The sequence below is a fragment of the Leptodactylus fuscus genome, chromosome 10 (genome assembly GCF_031893055.1).
Source record: "Leptodactylus fuscus isolate aLepFus1 chromosome 10, aLepFus1.hap2, whole genome shotgun sequence".
Taxonomy (NCBI): Eukaryota; Metazoa; Chordata; class Amphibia; order Anura; family Leptodactylidae; genus Leptodactylus; species Leptodactylus fuscus.
This window is the reverse complement of record NC_134274.1, coordinates 28,295,609-28,314,843: the sequence shown is the minus strand read 5'-3', so window position 1 is coordinate 28,314,843 and position 19,235 is coordinate 28,295,609. Positions and strand designations below refer to the sequence as shown.

The following is a 19,235-nucleotide window of genomic DNA, read 5'->3' as shown; positions in this document are numbered from 1 at the left end:
AAATATTTAGAACTAAAAATGATTAAGATTAATTGGGGTGCCCAAACTTTTTCATAGGACTGTATATATATATATATATTTTTTTTTAATAAAAATCACAGACTCTTCTACGTACAATATACTGGCTAAGAACACCTTACAAATCTATGCCACTGGGAGCTGTAATACAGGCCCTAAGGCTTAATATTTTTTACTAATATAAGCCATTTCGGCATAGTTTGCTTAAAACTCTTCCTTACTTATTGCCTAGAGGAATAATTCATTGCCTATAATACAGATTCCTTTGCTTGTATTTAGTCATTGTGCCACTTTAGCATTAGCCTGGAGGTAGGCTGCTAGTGAGTGCTATATGCCTCTGACCATACTGTAAATGTATACATACTTGTTTCTGGATATTGTAGGGTTATGTGTCCAGAATATATGGGCCCTTCTGGAACGATTTATAAAACGTACTGGAAATTTTTGCCGGGACTCCCCATACTACAGTTCTGTGTGACAAAGACTAATTTCCATTTATCTTTAAATTGTCTTTCATGGAAACAAAAATGATATTTTGTACAAATTACCCATCAAATCTGATTGTTGATGAGATGGAATCTGCTTAATTTAAAGCATCTGCGCTCGCTGGGTGCATGAAGGATTAAAGCGATTTATTTCCATTGCAGAAAACTCTAATCAGAGGAGGCTCGTACAGAGGAAACAATATTCTCTGCATTATTCCACTACCAATTATCCACTATCCTATGCCCTTCTGTAAAAGTCTATCGCTAAAGTCAAACCTGCTTTTCTTTTGAGGTCAAATAGTCAAGCCTGATGAGGTTTGCTATAGCACAATGGAGCCTCAATGTAGTCCAAGACTTCTCAAGTGATAACTTCTTGTATGAGTGGGGGCCTGACTCTGGAATGGGTCTGAGCTGGTTCTGTTCCCAGCTGTTACAGTGTACAGAGATATATAGTTCAGGTGCACTGTGGCACTGGAAGACTGATCAGAAGGTGTGCTTGGATTCAGAACCCTGCTGATCAGTCATCAATGGTAAAGTCATGAACAACCCCTTTAACGATATAGAATATGCTATCAATAGTAAAGTCATGGAAATCCACTTTAAGCTAAATCCTGAAGTAGCGGGCTGCAGCAAAAAAGCACTGCAACTCTTAAGGCTGGGGCTCAATGGGATGGAAACGCCACGGAAAAAATTGCGGCATTTTACAGTAAGGGAAAAGTGGATGGGATTCTAGCAAATCCCATGCCCACTTTGGGGTAAAAACAGTTGTGTGGACACGTCATGATTTCCAAATCCGGCATGGTTTTGGAAATTACAGCATGTCAATTATATCTACGGAAATGCCAGCAGTTTCCCAATATGTACAAATGTAACCAAAAATCCGTGGAGGAAAACTCCACGAACTTTCTGTTTAAAGTGCTGTGGGGAGAATTGCAATGCGTTGCCGCCGCAGTTTTTCCTGCAGCACTGTATTGCTGCAGGACGTCCTGTGGGGCCTTAGCCTAACAGAAAGTACGCGGAGCTTTCCCCATGGACTTTCTGCTTCCATTATACCTATAGGGAAAACAATGGGGTTTCTGTAGGTATAATTGACATGCAGCGTGTATTTTCCCGCAGTGTGGGGATGGGATTCACTGGAATCCCATCCACTATACAGTGACTGTAAAACTCCGCAGACAAACCACAATGTTTGGTCCCTGGCCTTAAGTCGTCATCTATATAAAACAAGTTGTGGTACTTGAGCGCCACCACTTGTTCTCAGGCAGTGGATAATATTCATTGGTCACATGGCAATTCTGCAGTTCAGTCCAAACTAAATGAATAGGATTTGGCTGCAAAACCAGGAATAGTCACTAGTCTAAAGCATGTGCTTGAAGATGCAACAGCACTTGTCTGAACACCACGGCACACCCTGGTGTGGGTGCAGGGAGTGATGATCCTATATTAAGGACAGGCCATAAATATAGTCCTGGAAAACCATTTTAAAGAAAACTATATAAAGACCTGATAATGTCATAAAAATACGAGGATGCAAAATTTCTGGAGGTCCTCAGAATTGAAATAACGCTAAATGAAATGGTCCTTAATAAATAAAAAAAAACCACAGGAGCATACAGTCCCTATCTATGGGATCTCCATCCTTTTTTGACTATATTATCAACTTGAACCAATACCAAAGGTGTCAATAAGACGTAACAATCTGAAACCGTTATGGTGACCTAATAGGGGAATGGGTCTACCCTTCTTTCCTGTTGCCTTTTCCCATCCCTTTGTTGAACTTGATGAACATATGTCAACTATATGTAGCCACTAAGTAACTATTCTAGAAAAGGATGAGGCCATATATACACGTGGCCTTCTCAATTAAAGTTTATGTACGTTATTGAAACAACCGGGTTTTCTGTAATCCTATGAACTACATTCAGAGTTACAGGCCTGCATGGCCTATTCTGGCGATATACCGTATGGTTTCTCAGGGTTGCCTACACAGTTCACCATTAGTACATTCCCATCTCAGCGCCTACAACTACCAGACACACCGACAAACACCTGTAACCGGATGGTTGTGCATCCCTGGCCTACAGTATGGTGCTTCGGTATTAGACCATACCATAGAGGTAATTACTATAATAGCAGTGCTTGTAGGGATGAATACTTCCGTAATACAGCATCCAATAAAGCTTGGAATTATTTGGACTCATCATTGGGAAGCATAGTGAAGTCCCATAGATTTCTATGAGTATCTAACTTCATCTGTAAGGACTACAGAACACTGGAAGCTTTGGGGAAGAACATTACGTCCTTGACATTCTGCCATGTAGAACTTGTGACCCAGCGTTCAGGCACCAGAACCAGTGCAGTATTCTGAGCATCTGGAACATCGAGTGTTTACTGTCTTCGCCATAAAAACCAATCTGAATGAGAGGCCACAAATGTAGCGTGAATTATTGCCAGCTCTGAGAAACAGGTGTGATGAACCCATAATCATGATCTCAAGCCACAGCTTTCCTGTAGTGATCAATGATCCTTAGCTGAGCATTACGGACGCTCGGCTTTCAAGCAGGAACATACAATGAGCAGAATGCAGAACAGAACCGGGCGTACATTCACAATAAAGAATCCAGCACCTCAATGCTCCAAACTAGTGAACCTATAATTGTCCTCCTGTACTCCAAACTAAAACTGAAGTCTTTTTTTTGGGTCCTATCCTTTTTTAGCCAGCACCTTACCCATAGCCATAAAGTTTGCATCCTAGATGTAACCTGAATTCACATGAAAAGTTTGGAGGTACCGTTTCTTAGAGCAATGACAATACATAGTTGTGATGAAGGCAGCTCATTTAACTGGGGACTGTAAACTGTGCCGACATGATTGCATTAAGCAAGGTCAATATTGTACAGGACTAATAGAGTAAACCAGAGCCTGGATATATACAAGGACAGGGGTCCACCACAGTGGATTGGTAATAACATGGTGCATTAGGAAGAGTAGTCACATAAGTTGGGTCAAAATGGGTCAGGACTGTGGTCAAAATTGTATTATCTGGGTACCTCCCAGAACTTGTGATATGACATGATACAGTGAGTGTGAATGGCACATAAAGACAAATAAGACAATGTCTACTTGTATACTGAGTCTCCTGTAATACTGTGCGGAAACCACAATGCAATGACAAATTTGTCATATGGTGGTTCCCAGTGGCAGCTCATGGACCTCTTCTATCTTCTATTGGGGTCTTTCAGCGCACTGATAAAAATAACAGAGCCTCCAATGCACACAAGCCCAAGCCCCTTGCAGACGACCATAAGAAAGGTCTGTGTGCTTTCCAGGTTTTCCCAGATAGCACACTGACCCATTAATTTCTATGGGGTCGTGCACATGACTGAGAATTACATGGTCCCATGTGCGGGTCGACAGTCCAGGCTGTAAAATATAATGGAACAGCCGTATTTTGATGACGTGTGCCGCCATGCCTTTCATTCATGGCCGGCGGTAAGCACCCGGTCGAGTGAAACCCGAGTTAGGTATATAAATATATACAATATACTGGCCATGAAAGAGGTATATAGAATACCTTTGTGATATGTATACTGTATGTGCCTCGGTTTAGACCTTCCATCCTCAACACCTAATGATTTCTGTCTGCGGTTAGAACTTCCTTTCGTGTCTGGTCAGATATAAGATGAATAAGACTTGCACACCTTTGCAGAGGATGATCTGTGATCATTGGTCAGAATGTTTTCGAGATGATTAGACCATTCGATGCATAAAATAGCTCTTCGGTCTTACAAACCACACCCTATATTGCTATTGCACATTATTTAGAAATGCATTGGGTATACACATAGTGCCTAAGTGAGCTCTGTTCCAGACACAAAGCAATTTCTGTGCAGGATTTATGTATAACAACATGGCTCCCCCTGGTGGCGGCTGATCCTTTACATTGGACAGGTTGTTAGGCAGAAGACAATAGATTTTGGCATTCATTTGCAACGCTTTCATAGGAAACAAAAGCAGGTGCGAGCGGTGAAAGCGTGTCTGCCTAAGCCAGCGCGGCTTGTGGAGATTTTCTTTTATATGTGAATTGTGTTAGTAGGTCTGTTCATAATAAGGCTTTTAATAGCTGTGACTATGGAGCGGCAGGATACTGGCATCTGCAGGCAAGTGAATGTGACAAGCTGAGCTGCTTTTTTTTGCTTTAATAGAACCCTCTTTAGAATTATCGGATTTGTGTCTGCAGTGTCCAGTTGTTTTAAGGAGATGTATTAAACTCCTGCAATGAGAATCCAGACAGATCAGGCTGCTTTTATACAAGGAGATGGGAATATGAAGCTGTGCGCTATACAGGAGAACATCACCACTGATAATGACTAGGAAAGGGCTATGCTGATACAAGCCACATTAGGCTATAGTAGTAATCCCTGCCTGTAGAGCCTGTTTATACTGCCCGTTCATATTAAGGGGAGTCTGTCAGCAGTAAATTGGTTATAAACCAATCCAGTATGTTGTAGAGGTGATTCTACCATTTCCAAATGTGCCTTTTTTATATTCATATGCAAGTGAGAAGTGCTTTGCCTGGGAATCTACACCAGGCAGGCTAAGACATGTCCCAAAACTCCTTCCCCCTCCATCAGACTGGATTCACATCTGCGTTGGAATCTCCGTAGTAGATTCCGTTTAAAATTGGCAGAGAAAAAAGTCCTGCAAGGAGGGATCTACGGGGTCCGCAGGTAATCGTTTTTAAAGTCTATTGGCTTTCCATCTTTACTTTTTTTATGTAGATTGTGAGCCCCATATAGTTATCACAATGTATATTTTTTTTCCTATCAGTATGTCTTTGTAGAATGGGAGAAAATCCACATAAACACGGGGAGAACATACAAACTCCTTTGCAGATGTAGCGCTGCACGGCTACAGTTCTAACCACTGACCTGCCCCATTATAGGCTTTCCATCTTATGGGCCCCATGTGAACCCAAACAATGGAGACCCGAACCCTAGTGCGACCCTAGCTTCATATGCATAGAAATAAAACAATTTACATGAAAATGGGGCTCCAAGGCTAGAAAATAGAGGCCTATTTGGAAACTGTAGACTCACCTCTACAAGATACTGAGATTAGGTTTATTACCATGTTATTGCTGGCCAACTCCCTTTAAAGAGTTAATGCGTACATGCAACTTCTATGGGCTCCATGACACAGGGGCCCAGCTACGGCTTCATCAACCTTCAGTATTATAGTAACATTAGCAAACAATACAGTTAGGCTACAGGCACCCGACCAAAGGGGCGTCCAATGCTCTGATGATTATAGAGTAGGCCCTATAGTAAGTGGCCATTATTATTATTATTATTACCAGTCACTATTCTAGCAAACTGAAAAAGGTTGGAGGGGGTCCTGTCTGGAGATTGAGAGTGCAATGGTGTCATGCAGCTTGGGGCTTCATTTTCCCCCAGCTTTTGGTTTTAGTGGTCCCACTAGTTTGAGTCTTACTATTGCCAATACCATCCTTCTAAAAGGGGACCTCATCGTAAGATCTTGTCATTGGGTCGGGTACTTTGTGTGACATGATACATGGTGCACTGAAACATAACTTGAAGCATGGGGCTCCATTACAATATATCATTGTCTTTAGGCACCATTATGCACCAGTGCCCAGTGTTGATGTTGCGTCTGCTCCTACTTCAGAAGTTTTGGGCTGGGGGTACCTTGGGGCCACCAGAAATTATACATCTATACAGGATGTGTGCATGGCCATCTTATCTCAATGTGATCAAAATAGTCTATAACATTTGTGACTGTTCTCATAAGAAAAAAAAACTAGTTCTGAGTGATTGCTCCAAAGTCCTATCCAAATGGCCTTGACTTTTGGGGACCATTTTTCTGCTAGGGCTCATATTTGAGATTTTCAATAATTTTGTTATTCCTACGAATAGAGTCTTGGTCTATGAGTAACAACCAATTTGACCAATTGATCGTGGACTGTGAAAACCAGATGTAAACTTGTAAATGAGATGATATGTCGCCTGTTGAGGACCCTTTGTGCCCTTCATCGGGATGAGTACTGTGCTTGTTAAAGCTCTCATGTCTACTCTTATCTTTGCCAAGCTATTTTGTTACAGCCAAGTCTATGGCTAATGATAATTAAAATGTTACAATTATGATCATGATCCAATGTACCACATAGTGATGTGAAGTAGATTCTGACATCCATGCTCCCTCTACTCCCGCGGCGGACTATTAGGATTCAAAGACTCGAACATGTTGGGGTCTCTGTGTAAGACCCGTTGCTGTCCTGGATGCTTGCTTTATACAACGGAATGACAGCACATGAAGTACTTGATATTTCTTGAACAATTTGCATATCATCCCCTAAAGCTCTTAAGCTTTGCTACCCATCAGTAAATAGAGTAATGACCCAGAACTGCCTCATTAAGAGCGCAGAATGAAGCCTCCGTTTCTGCATAATAAAGCCGCCGCTTTAATTGCTTAAAAGAAAGTTCGGGAAACTATTATGTCTTAAAGAGACCAATTAAAATGCGTCACTTTAAGCAAAGAGAACTGCCAGCGACCATTATTGATGGATGTGATCAGAACATCGAGTTTATAGGTACATTTGGCAAAATACTTGTCCCTCAGTGGATGAAATATCACAAAATGTTACATTTACTGCCGAAAATAATCTTTCAACAGGTAGACATCTTCTCTCGGGCTGGTCTCAAGATGTCCCTCTTAATATATTATCACATTGTAGCATAAAATGGATTTACTCAGTTTGTTCCTGGTCCAATATGACTTGTACAATGTGAGGTCCATAAGAAAGTATGGAAGGAAATTGAGTGACCTCGGCCCTGTTCATCATTATTGGAATGGACTGTGATGACCATTCTGACCCAGACTACTCATCTAAGATGTGTAACTGATCCCACAACCAGTATCAGACAGAGGTTCCTTGGGCCCACCCTACAACAACCCCTAGAAAATAGACCACGGTACCTTTCAAATTTGGGTGCTTTCTGCTGGACCATTATTGTTTTGGTATCTGAGTCAACCAGAGAATCCTCTGGTAGTCTGGTGGGTCAGTCCAACATAGCAAAACAAATACTTGTAAGTTAAGTGGGTGCAAATTCCCATAGACATTCTCCAAATAGCTTGTGGTAAGCCTTCCAAGAAGAGTGGCCTACCTACTTTGGAAGCAGGGTAGGCAGCTGCTATGGGGACCACAGACCCCACTTACAGCACCTCGATCTCTTTTGAGGTCTGGCAGTCTAAGTATCCTAAATCCTTCCTATTGGTCTATTTACTGAGATCCTTGATAGCCTGGCAAACATGCCCCCCCTACCATGTTAAAGGATCACTAACCTTTTAATGAAACAAAAGAAGCCGCATGTCAGGATATAGCTAAATAAGGGATTGTATGGACAAAGATCCAGCATCAATGCCAGAAAACTAGCGACCAGATGGGTTGATGAATTCCATCCATTATTTCAACTTCCTTTACCCAACCTTTCTTTAGAAGGACTGTACAATTCTGAATTTTCCTATGGGGCCTCATGATTTTTGTGTACACTCCAGATAAGATTTTGGAGAAGGATGTCAGTAAGATCATAAGGTTATAATAGTCAGGTGTCCACACACTCTTGACCATATAGGGCCCTCCCTTATTGTTCTCTTGCTGCTATGATGCCTCATCTCCTGTTATACCCTCCAGTGATGCCGCTCTGTAGAGCAATCCGGCACTAGTTTACCAGAAATAAACATTGCAACTTGCCAAAATTGACCATATCGTTCTAGTAGGAGATTGACATGCAGCACGGAGAAACATAAGATGGCCCTGACCCAGGTTGTACATGATGATTATATAAAATGTCAACGTGCTGGAAACAACGTAATATTGACAGGCAACAAAGTGAAGGAGGAAACGCCAAAACAAACAAATCTGCGAGATCGGTTTTAGATTCCATTCTCTGCTTGGGGCATGACTCTGATTTATATAGAAATTATGTTGTCAGGTCTGATGAACACACAATGGTGTTTTATGGGAAGATTATGTATAAACTTAGATCTACTTAATTCTATTTTAACACATCCCCGCTCGTAATTAAAATAAAAAATATTTCCTTCTTCCTGGGTTTCTTTTATTCATATGATAATGGGACATCTGCAATTTCAGATTTTAAAGCTAAACATCTGTTCAGTCTACAATGCCCGTCCCAGATCATTGTGAGAATCGCGGCTTTGGTGAAAATTTTTTGTAGAAATATACTAAGACGATATATTATGCCATGTTATGAATCACATCTCTCCTGCTATATAATGCAGCAGATACGCAAGATCAGAATGACATAACCCACAAAATAGTGATCGACGATGGAAAGGATCCTAGCAAAAAAAAAATAAGCATGCAGTATCAAATATAACCACTAGGAGGCCAAACAAACTACATTATAATGCAGAGCAATATGCACGTTATTACGATGGAAGATAATATGTCTATACTTATCTTTAGTTTTTGATAATAGAACTGTATAACTAAGGAGGTGTTCTAAGATGCTAAAAATCTGATCATATGTAATGTAAAGTAAGAATTCATGAGTCTGATAACATGCATAAAGCTGCAGTTTAGTGAAGCAGTGGTATATATGGTGCCAAACCTGTAAGGGGCCAGTGTGGGTCAGTAATAGAGATATGTATATATTGAGAGTGTAGGGAATACCAGGGGTCTAACATCTACACCCGCTCTTTACTGACCCACTTGTGACGCCTGTAACTTCGTAACCTTGGGGGTTATCAGGCAAGTAAGACACATGGAGGGCTGTCTGCAAATACACACTGCTGCTTTATTGGGAGAAGTTCACAAAGTCCAAACACAAATAGCTTTCAGTAGCATAAGGCAACACAAAACAAAATGGCTTCATTCATTAAAGTGGCAGTAGAGTCCAGCAATATAATACAGTCTTTAGAAACAGTCGCACAGGCTCACCAGGTTAGCCGCGTCTCCACTTTTGGCCTCCGCACAGTCACTATGTTTGTAGTTCAGGATCCACCATCAGAAGCAGGAAGGGGCGTGAGCTCCACCCTCCTACCTGGACAGGGTTAATGCTCTAGCCAAACCCAGGACTAGAGCTTTGGGCCCGGGTCTATAATTACACCCAAAACCCGGATATGGATTCCAGTCCATAGTGGAGAGGAGCCATCTTATCAGGAGGCATCTTCTCTCCACAACCTTTCCTTTTGCCTGCCTACAGCCGATACAAAAACCTTGGGGTCAAAACTCCCTATGGATTGATGAAGAGAGCAGTTCGCTTCTTAAACACCTAGTCATCTCAGTAAAGTTGTGTTGTCCACCTATTATCTTTTTATGTAGATTGTGAGCCCCATATAGGACTCACAATGTACAAATTTTCTCTATCATGTTTAGGGAGATATCACCTTAGAAATTCAGACATTGATCTATATGGAGCTACCTTCCAAAAATTAGTGCCTTAGCAAGCTTTCCTTTTCCACCATGGAGTTCTTCTATGCAGGTATCTATGCACTAAGATGGCTGCTACGATTTAGCACAACCTATATGCAAACCATATTTCTTAATTGTCCTCTTTCACTTCTCTTAGGATGTCCCCACTAAACTGGTAGCTAAAGCCGTGCCTCTGCCAATGACTGTTCGTGGACACTGGTTCTTGAGTCCAAGGACTGAGTACACTGTGGCCGTACAGACTGCGTCTAAGCAGGTGGATGGAGACTACGTGGTGTCTGAGTGGAGTGAGATCATTGAGTTCTGCACAGCAGGTGAGAACTGTCAACCAACAGAGTTTCAAGATGTCTGTGGTCTTATGTTTTCATAACAACTAAACGGCTGTAATATTTTTATTCTTCTAGATCTTTTTTATGATTGCTATTGAAACAACCGTTCCACATTAAATGGGTTATCCCACAAGAAACGCCTATAGTAATAGCTTTTGTAGTAGCATTGTTTGTAGTATATAACCATACACTTTTAATCATTTTCTGCTTCCTTGTGTTTCTATCAGTCTCCTTCTCCCCCTGGCAGCTGACAATATTGTCCTTTCTTATTTTACCTGTCTGGGATCCACTGTGTGATACTGTGGGCATTCTTAGAAACCAAGCAGGGTAGAAAACTATATTTGTTGTCTGGTCTGCTGTGATCAGAGGCCTGGCTGAGGAGAAATTGACAGAGCATGTATGTCCACCAGAGCTCAGCTCATTAGGTGGTCGTGCACAGAGTTATACACTTTGAAAACCAGTTGTCACTATCTTATGTAAGTAAATTCCATAATTCTTCAATGGATCATATTTTAATGGCAAAAAATGTTCACTTCTTACATTCTATGCCGCAACTAGAAAACCCCATTGAACTCAAAACCGTATACAGTAAGCACCTGAGCGCCCCTTAGTGGTGGCTGCAGACTTGTCAGAATTGTATCATGTGATTATATGTCTATGTACGGAAAATGTAGCTGTGGCAACATGGTGGCTCAGTGGTTAGCACTGCAGCCTTGCAGTGTTGGAGTCCTGGGTTTGAATCCCATCAGGAACAACACCTGCAAGGAGTTTGTATGTTCTCCCTGTGTTTGCCTGGATTTCCTCCCATTCTACAAAGACATACTGATAAGGAAAAAAAAGTACATTGTGATCCCTATATGGGGCTCACAATCTACATTAAAAAAAAAGAATATGTAGCTCTGTATAAGAAAAAAAAAAGACCTTTGACTAAAGAACCAAAATAAAGGGAGAGCAATAAAGGTTCAGCTAGTCACACACAATGCAAATATATTTCATGTGTTTTTAAATCTATTTCAATGTTTTTTCCAGATTACTCCAAGGTACACCTAACACAACTGATGGAGAAAGCTGAAGCAATTGCAGGACGTATGCTGAAATTTTCAGTGTTTTATCGCAACCAACATAAAGAATACTTTGACTATACACAGTAAGCCATTGCTTTATGACTACAACATATACTATAGTGTAATGTCTTTTATTGAAAACTGTAAGGCTTAAGATATAAATATCTATCTACAGTACTAGTCATTGCTGTCCATGTATGAATATTAACCTTATTTGTCTAGTTTGTTATGGAGGCATTTAAAAGGATTTTCCAGGATAAGAAAGTGCTGGCTGGTTTCCCTATAGAGACTGCTACAGAGAAAATGTATATTCGGAGAATGAACTGGATGATTTAGGCTACATAGTTTAAAGGGATTCTACCACTAAATCGCTTTTTTTTTTTTTTTTTTTTGCTTTAGACGTCGAAATAGCCTTAGAAAGGTTATTCGTCTCTTACCTTTAGACGTGGTCTCCGCAGCACCGTACATTAGAAATACCGGTTTTAACCGGTATACAAATGAGTTCTCCGCAGCAATGGGGGCGGGCCCCAGCGCTCAAACTGCGATGGAGGCGTCCCCACTGCTGCCAGAGAGCTCTCTCCATCTTCAGCTGCAACCCCGCCTCTTCTGTCTTACGTGTTGGTCCAACCTCCGACGCCTGCGCAGTATGCTCCTGTATTGAACTACAAGAGCAAGAGCGGCCTCCCAAAAATGGTCGCCACCCAGCCCCCATTGCTGCGGAGAACTCATTTGCATACCGGTTAAAACTGGTATTTCTAAGGAACGGCACCACAGAGACCACATCTAAAGTAAAGAGACGAATAGCCTTTCTAAAGGCTATTCCGACATCTAAAGCACAAAAAAAAAAAAGCGATTTAGTGGTAGAATCCTGTTAAGTCATTCAGTTATCCTTAGAAACCCCTGCATTATCACACTACCGTTGTGGGTTGTTCTGAACCTTCAGAGGATCAGAACAATGGACATTGTCTGCAATGTTAAAAATGATCCACAATGGTAGTGTGAATGTGGCTTTAAAGGGGGAGTAGAACCTTGATGAGACAACCAGCTTTAATATCAGAAGCCCTTTGTTCTTCACTTATTGGAGATCTTTCTCGGTGAACCCTATGCATTGTGTGCATGGTCACTATGAGACTAGATTTTATTACACCAGTACCCTAGTTAAACATTAGTTATTACATCTTTCTTACATGTATTTTTAGGACACATCATGGCAATGTCATGCAGCCCTCTCCAAAGGACAACAGCGGCAGCCACGGCTCTCCAATAAGTGCTAAACTGGAAGGAATCTTCTTCAGCTGCAACACCGAGTTCAACACCGGCAAGCCGCCACAAGATTCACCGTACGGAAGGTACAGGGTGGAGATACCTGCTGAAAAACTCTTCAACCCAAACACCAACTTGTACTTTGGGGACTTTTACTGTATGTACACGGCTTATCACTACGTCATTGTGGTCATTGCTCCGGTGGGATCTCCAGGAGATGAGTTTTGCAAGCAGCGCCTTCCTCAACTGAATCTGAGCGACAACAAATTTTTGACCTGCACCGAAGAGGAGGGAAGTCTTGTATTTCGCCATGCCCAAGACGTAATCTTGGAAGTCATTTACACTGACCCTGTGGATCTTTCTTGGGGCACCGTGGCAGAAATCATTGGCCACCAGCTAATGAGCTTGTCTACCGCCAACGCAAAAAAAGATCCCAGCTGCAAGACCTGCAACATCAGCGTCGGACGTTAAAAGCCCTCCCGGCCTACCGTTACAGCAGTGAACCCTCCCTCTTCATTCTTACCAGACATTTTGTCCGGAAGCATGCAAAAATGCAGCTGTCACCAAAAGCATACACCGAAATTAGAACTCCTTAACCCCTTCGCTGCCTGACGAAGCCTGCAAGGCATTGCTTGGCATTGCACTGTAGTTCATCCCGCAGCAAAGGACTTAAATAGCTTTTTTAAAACTTTTTTTATTATTTGTGAAGTTGATGCTGCTCTTAACCACTACAAACCATTCTGTTCTCTGCCAACCGTTTAAAAAAAAAAATCTAGATGTTGCAAACGTTAATATTTTTTTTCGTTTCGTTCATTTGCTGTTTATTATTCTGTTTGCCAAACATAACAAGAACTATATGTAGTCTGCTTTAGCAAGGTAAAAAAAACCTACCAATTATGGCTTTATTGGGGTGTCTAAATAGCAATTATTTTACGTTACTAAAACTATTGGGAACTAAAAATAAAAAAAATAAAAAAACAGCATGAAAAGTTGTAATTTCAGCATGAACGAGCTCTCCAAGCCTAGAAACGTCAGCACTTCCAATGTCGCTCGACAATTGTTCAATGTTAAGATACTAGCTAACAGGAAACAAATACTGTATTCCACCATCATAAATATGATAGAAAAATATTTTATTTGTACCGTTGTATAAAATATTTACAAATCATATAGAATATATAGAGCACATTTTATTAGCAAGTGTATACATGTCAACCATTTTTCCCTTATCTAAGATGTAGACTGTAAACTTCATCAAGTCGTGTATACGTTCCTGTTATTCTTGCTTCAAAGATTTTAATTAAAAACAGAACTGAAGTCATTCCGATTCATAAAGTATGTTCTAGAACAAAGAGATGCAACCGTCACAAAAAGGTCATGAGAATTATTTCACTTGCAAATGGTAAGAGAGAGAGATATATATATATTATTTTTTTTTTCTTCACTCCCAATAAACAATTTTAAAATGTCTGTTTTAAAATCATGCACTTTGGATACAAGAGAAGTAAGAAAGGTTTTTTGTTTTTTTTTTCGACTTGGTAAGAATAGTTAAAAACAAAAAAACAAGTGCTAAGCACGATAGCAAAAGACACGACAGATCTCAAGTGTGTGGGTGCCTGCGTGACACGTGTGTAGAAAAGGGAACGTTAGCAGCAAACTCTGATACCACAGATCGTTCTGGATTCAGAAATAAGACTTTATTCTGATAGAGTTCAATAGAATCAGACATGAGAAGATTAAGGCAGCTTTGCATATTTCAACATTCTTCAAAAAGGGTTTTGGTTTTTTTTAGAATTTTTTTTTTCGGTAGGAAAAGAAAAGAAATGACCGGTCATAAAACTCACCATTTCAAAAAAAAAAAAAATTGTAGGAAGCAATGATTGGTCAGGGCCCTACGAACAAGTGGTGGTAGATGTAGGCTCCACTACCGGAAGGGTTAGGCTCGGTTTACATATGTGAAGACCATATGGACACCAGTGGGGGAAGATGGACAAAACTGAATTCTAATAGGAGCTTTCGAGTTGTGGCAACGTGTCTGTGTTGCACGTGGTACTTGTGCCACGCCAAAAGCGCCAGTGTAAATGTGAACAGAGCGTGCGTATCACCTATCTAGGCCTCTAATATAGTAAGTAATGCATTGTGAAAATACATTAACTGCAGGTAGAAATATATTGGGAATTTGAATTTTGAATTTTATTTAGTAGTTTTGGCTACAGAGGAAATAGTTGGGCACGAACGGATTAAAACCATTGTGAACCCTACATTTCAAAAAGTTTACAGAATAAGAGTAGATGTGTCCATGGATACAGTGTACTATATGTCTAGAACAGGGGTCAGCAACCTTCGGCACTCCGGCTGCTGTGAAACTACAACTCCCAACATGCTTTGTTCACTTCCATGGGAGATTCAAGAACAGCAGAGGAAGTAAACATGCTGGGAGTTGTAGTTTTACAACATCTGGAGTGCTGAAGCTTGCCTACCCCTGGTCTAGGCACAATGCCCCATGTGAACTGCTTGCATCGTGTCAAAAACTGAAAGGACATGGTCCCAAGAGTAATGGCAACACCCAATTCATTAACTTAAGAAGTGTAAGAGAGGAACAACCTAAAATGAATTATTTTATAGGGCATCTACTAAAACGGACTAGTCAAGACAGCTGACCAGCCTTCTTTAAGAGATGGGGTAAACCAGAAATAGGATTCTCCTCTCACTGGGCCACTAGGGCTGCTACTATGATATACTGTATACACCCCGCTGGAAATGTAAAAATTCAAAGACTTATTTGAGGTTCATGCGTGTGGCTACCTACCAAAATTACTATAATTTAAGAAAACATTAATAAAATGCTTGAAGGTGATAAGTAAAAAAGAGTGACAAAGGGGACCCCAATGTTAAAAAGGACCAATACAAAATGTACAACTAATACATGAATTAAGGCTGTAGTTAAAGTGATTGTGACAGACTTCATTGCTGTTTCTACTGTAAAAAGAAAAAAAAATCTGAAATTTCATGTAGAAACTTTCAGCCGTTTCAATTGCCAATAGCCTGTGCTTTTCATTGGATAATGAAGAAGGGAAGTTCTCGCTCAATGAAAAGGTTGAATTTATTTCTACTATTACATATGCAATGCTGCTTTAATTTTACAAAGATGTTCAAAAAAATAAATATTCTGAAAAATACTTTTGCTCTTACAATATATGAAACTAGATATGAAACACCAGACGCTGAGCCCCATAACTTTGCAAGGAACGCCATGTCGGGGCTACATGTGTCCTCATATATATGACAGTAAAACATATCTCTTAGATCATACATTACATTATAATGCAGTGTTCAGAAAGTGCAGTCATGTCGCTTACATTGTTGGCCTTTGGTTGAAGACAAGAACAGAAAAGTGGAGGGGGGGAACCACAGCTCAATAGTAAAAATAGGTCACTAGAGAATAAATATATACAGCCTGTACAAGGCATAAATACATTATTTTCTGGAATCTGAAATATTCTATTGGAAGTGGTATTCTGGGGACTATGATGGATTGCTGTCGCCCCTTCACTGCTCACCAAGCACAGTGCTGTACGTTGTAGAGTGGCTGTGCTTGGTATTGAAAGCTCAGCCCCATTCAAACGAATAGGGCTGAGCTGCAGCATGGCCATGTGATGTATGGACACATACAATGGAGCTCAAAAACAAAGTCCTGAAGAACCGCTTTAATGCTACTGACATATCCTTAGACCATCATTATTAGATCATTGGGGGTCTGAATTCTGACACCCCCCATTGACCAGGCCCTAAGATGCACAGCTCCGCATTTTGTGTAGTGGCAGTGAGTGGTACTACACTTCATGTAATAACCAGGCACAGCCCCTACATCACATTGGCCCTTTGAATCACCCTTGATCGATGGGGGTGCAAGGAATCAGACTCAGGGGCATAACTTGAGAAGGTGCAGAGGGTATAGTCACACCAAGGCCCATATGGTATCTCTTCTCAAAATAAAGAGACCAGTAGTATAATTGATCCATTATAATTGGGGGCCCTGGAGCTTCATGTTATGCCACTGGTCAGACCCACCCCACCAACCTAAATATTAAAGACCCAGAAAAAAGTTTTAAGTTACTGTACACATTTTGACTGAGGTTTCTACTCTGTGGGTTATGCCTACAACATATCAAAGGCACTTCAGACAATGAAGCAGATTTTAGAAACGCCATACTATTGGGGAGCTAGTTAAACATGTCGACCTTCAAATATGAGTTTGGCAAAGAAAAACAACTCAACACACAAAATGGTAAAAGCCTTAATAACTCAACCCCATTATTGACCTCTAACCCATTACCACCATAATGCCCTTCAGCAGTATTCAAGACAGGGACAAAGTCAAGTATGCCGACCTTTGGTTTTCCCAGTGTTGATCACCAACAGTCTACAGTGTTGGCCAAAAGTATTGGCACCCCTGCAATTCTGTCACATAATACTCATTTTCGTTCAGAAAATGATTGCAATCACAAATTCTTTGGTATTATAATCTTCATTTCATTTGTCTTCAATGGAAAACCACAAAAAGAATTGTCAAAAAGCCATATTGGATATAATTCCACAGCAAACATAAAAAAGGGGGTGGACAAAAGTATTGGCACTGTTTGAAAAATCATGTGATGCTTCTTTAATTTGTGTAACTAACAGCACCTGTTACTTACCTGAGGCACCTAACAGGTGGTGGCAATAACTAAATCACACTTGCAGCCAGTTGAAATGGATTAAAGTTGACTCAACCTCTGTCCTGTGTCCTTGTGTGTACCACATTGAGCATGGAGAAAAGAAAGAAGACCAAAGAACTGTCTGAGGACTTGAGAAGCAAAATTGTGAGGAAGCATGAGCAATCTCAAGGCTATAAGTCCATCTCCAAAGACCTGAATGTTCCTGTGTCTACCGTGCGCAGTGTCACCAAGAAGTTTAAAGCCCATGGTACTGTGGCTAACCTCCCTAGATGTGGACGGAAAAGAAAAATTGACAAGAGATTTCAACGCAAAATTGTGCGGATGGTGGATAAAGAACAACTAATATCCAAACAAGTGCAAGCTGCCCTGCAGTCCAAGGGTACAACAGTGTCAACCCGTACTATCTGTCGGCGTCTGAATAAAAAGGGACTGTATGGTAGGATACCCAGGAAGACCCCACTTCTTACCCAGAGACGTAAAAAAGCCAGGCTGGAGTTTGCCAAAACTTACCTGAGAAAGCCAGAAACGTTTTGGAAGAATGTTCTCTGGTCAGATGAGACAAAAGTAGAGCTTTTTGGGAAAAGGCATCAACATAGAGTTTGCAGGAAAAAAAAAAAGAGGCCTTCAAAGAAAAGAACACAGTCCAGACCTGAATCCCATAGAACACCTGTGGGGGAGAGATCTCTTGATGGCAGTTTGGAGAAGGCCCCCTTCAAATGTCAGGGGGGACCTGGAGCAGTTTGCCAAAGAAGAATGGTCTAAAATTCCAGCAGAGCCTTGTAAGAAACTCATTGATGGTTACCGGAAGCCGTCGTTCGCAGTTATTTTGTCTAAAGGTTGTGCTACCAAGTATTAGGCTGAGGGGGCCAATACTTTTGTCCGGCTCATTTTTGGAGTTTTGTGTAAAATGATCAATGATTTTACTTTTTTTTTCATTCTCTTTTGTGTTTTTTTCATTGCAAGCAAAATAAATGAAGATATTAATACCAAATAGTTTGTGCTTGCAATCATTTTCTGGACGAAAGTGAGTATTATCTGACAGAATTGCAGGGGTGCCAATACTTTTGGCCAACACTGTATGTCCAAGATACTACAAAACCGGCCATGCGTTCTCTTTGCATCATCCCTTGTCATTGCTATTGTTCTCCCTATCAGGTAGTGTGTAACTATTAAAGTGCAACAGAATGTCAGTGTCATACATGAGTGTGCAGAAATACAGCAATTTTATTCTTCTTCAATACCGCTTGTGTTCCATTCATTCACCACCTCTATATAGTTTTAGATACATCTTGTTTGCTGATCAAGACCTCCAATAAGCGAAGCTTAGCTTTTATTTGTTTGTATTCACAGTACTCTTCAGCCATTGGTATTCTGTCTTCTTTCTGTGCACTTCTGAAACATAATAGACCAAAATGACATGAAAAGTGGGAAGGAATAAACATATACCACATAGGCCGCTGCATAAAGATGAATGTAGCTGTGAAGGAGCATTATCCATAGAGTTAATGACAAGCCACTGAGTTCAATGAACACTATGTAATACATTATTTTTCTTGCAGTGGCGCTGCAAGCAAAACTGAACACTTACTTTTCCCATAGAGCAAGATGCTAGCTTAACACTGCACATCTCATAACAAATAGAACTGCTGAATGCTGGCAATCCCTTCACACAAAGTATTGGGCAATTTCCTACTTACGGTCCCACAGCAAAACAACGATGCAGGAAAAAACATGGCAGCAAGACAAGGCGGTTCTTCCCGCAGCACTTTGCATGGAAAGTTTGCATAGGAGAAACCTATGGAGGCAAACGCTGCCTCGGATACATGACCCATAGGTTCTGGCGAAGTCATGTGATCCATCAGTTGCAATCCCTGGGACCAGGG

The 19,235-nt window shown here is 40.9% G+C and overlaps 2 protein-coding genes across 7 annotated transcripts in view; one reads left to right on the top strand and one right to left on the bottom strand.

Annotated features, from left to right (window-relative positions):
* PHYHIPL (phytanoyl-CoA 2-hydroxylase interacting protein like) overlaps positions 1-13,955 on the top strand; it is a 74,357-nt gene extending 60,402 nt beyond the window's left edge. For both annotated transcript variants that reach the window (XM_075257557.1, XM_075257559.1), the window contains exons 3-5: positions 10,118-10,292; positions 11,337-11,454; positions 12,571-13,955. In XM_075257557.1, the coding sequence (XP_075113658.1) occupies positions 10,118-10,292; positions 11,337-11,454; positions 12,571-13,105 (828 nt within the window). In that variant the 3' untranslated portion in view covers positions 13,106-13,955. The remainder of the gene's footprint in view (positions 1-10,117; positions 10,293-11,336; positions 11,455-12,570) is intronic.
* An 82-nt stretch (positions 13,956-14,037) lies between these two features.
* Positions 14,038-19,235, bottom strand: part of FAM13C (family with sequence similarity 13 member C) — an 84,751-nt gene continuing 79,553 nt past the window's right edge. For 2 of the 5 annotated variants that reach the window (XM_075257516.1, XM_075257518.1), the window contains one exon: positions 17,435-18,744. In XM_075257516.1, coding sequence (XP_075113617.1) covers positions 18,621-18,744 — 124 coding nt within the window. In that variant the 3' untranslated portion in view covers positions 17,435-18,620. Of the gene's footprint in view, positions 17,058-17,434; positions 18,745-19,235 lie in introns of those variants that run through there. The other 3 variants (XR_012711750.1, XM_075257517.1, XM_075257519.1) reach the window with 3 other exon arrangements.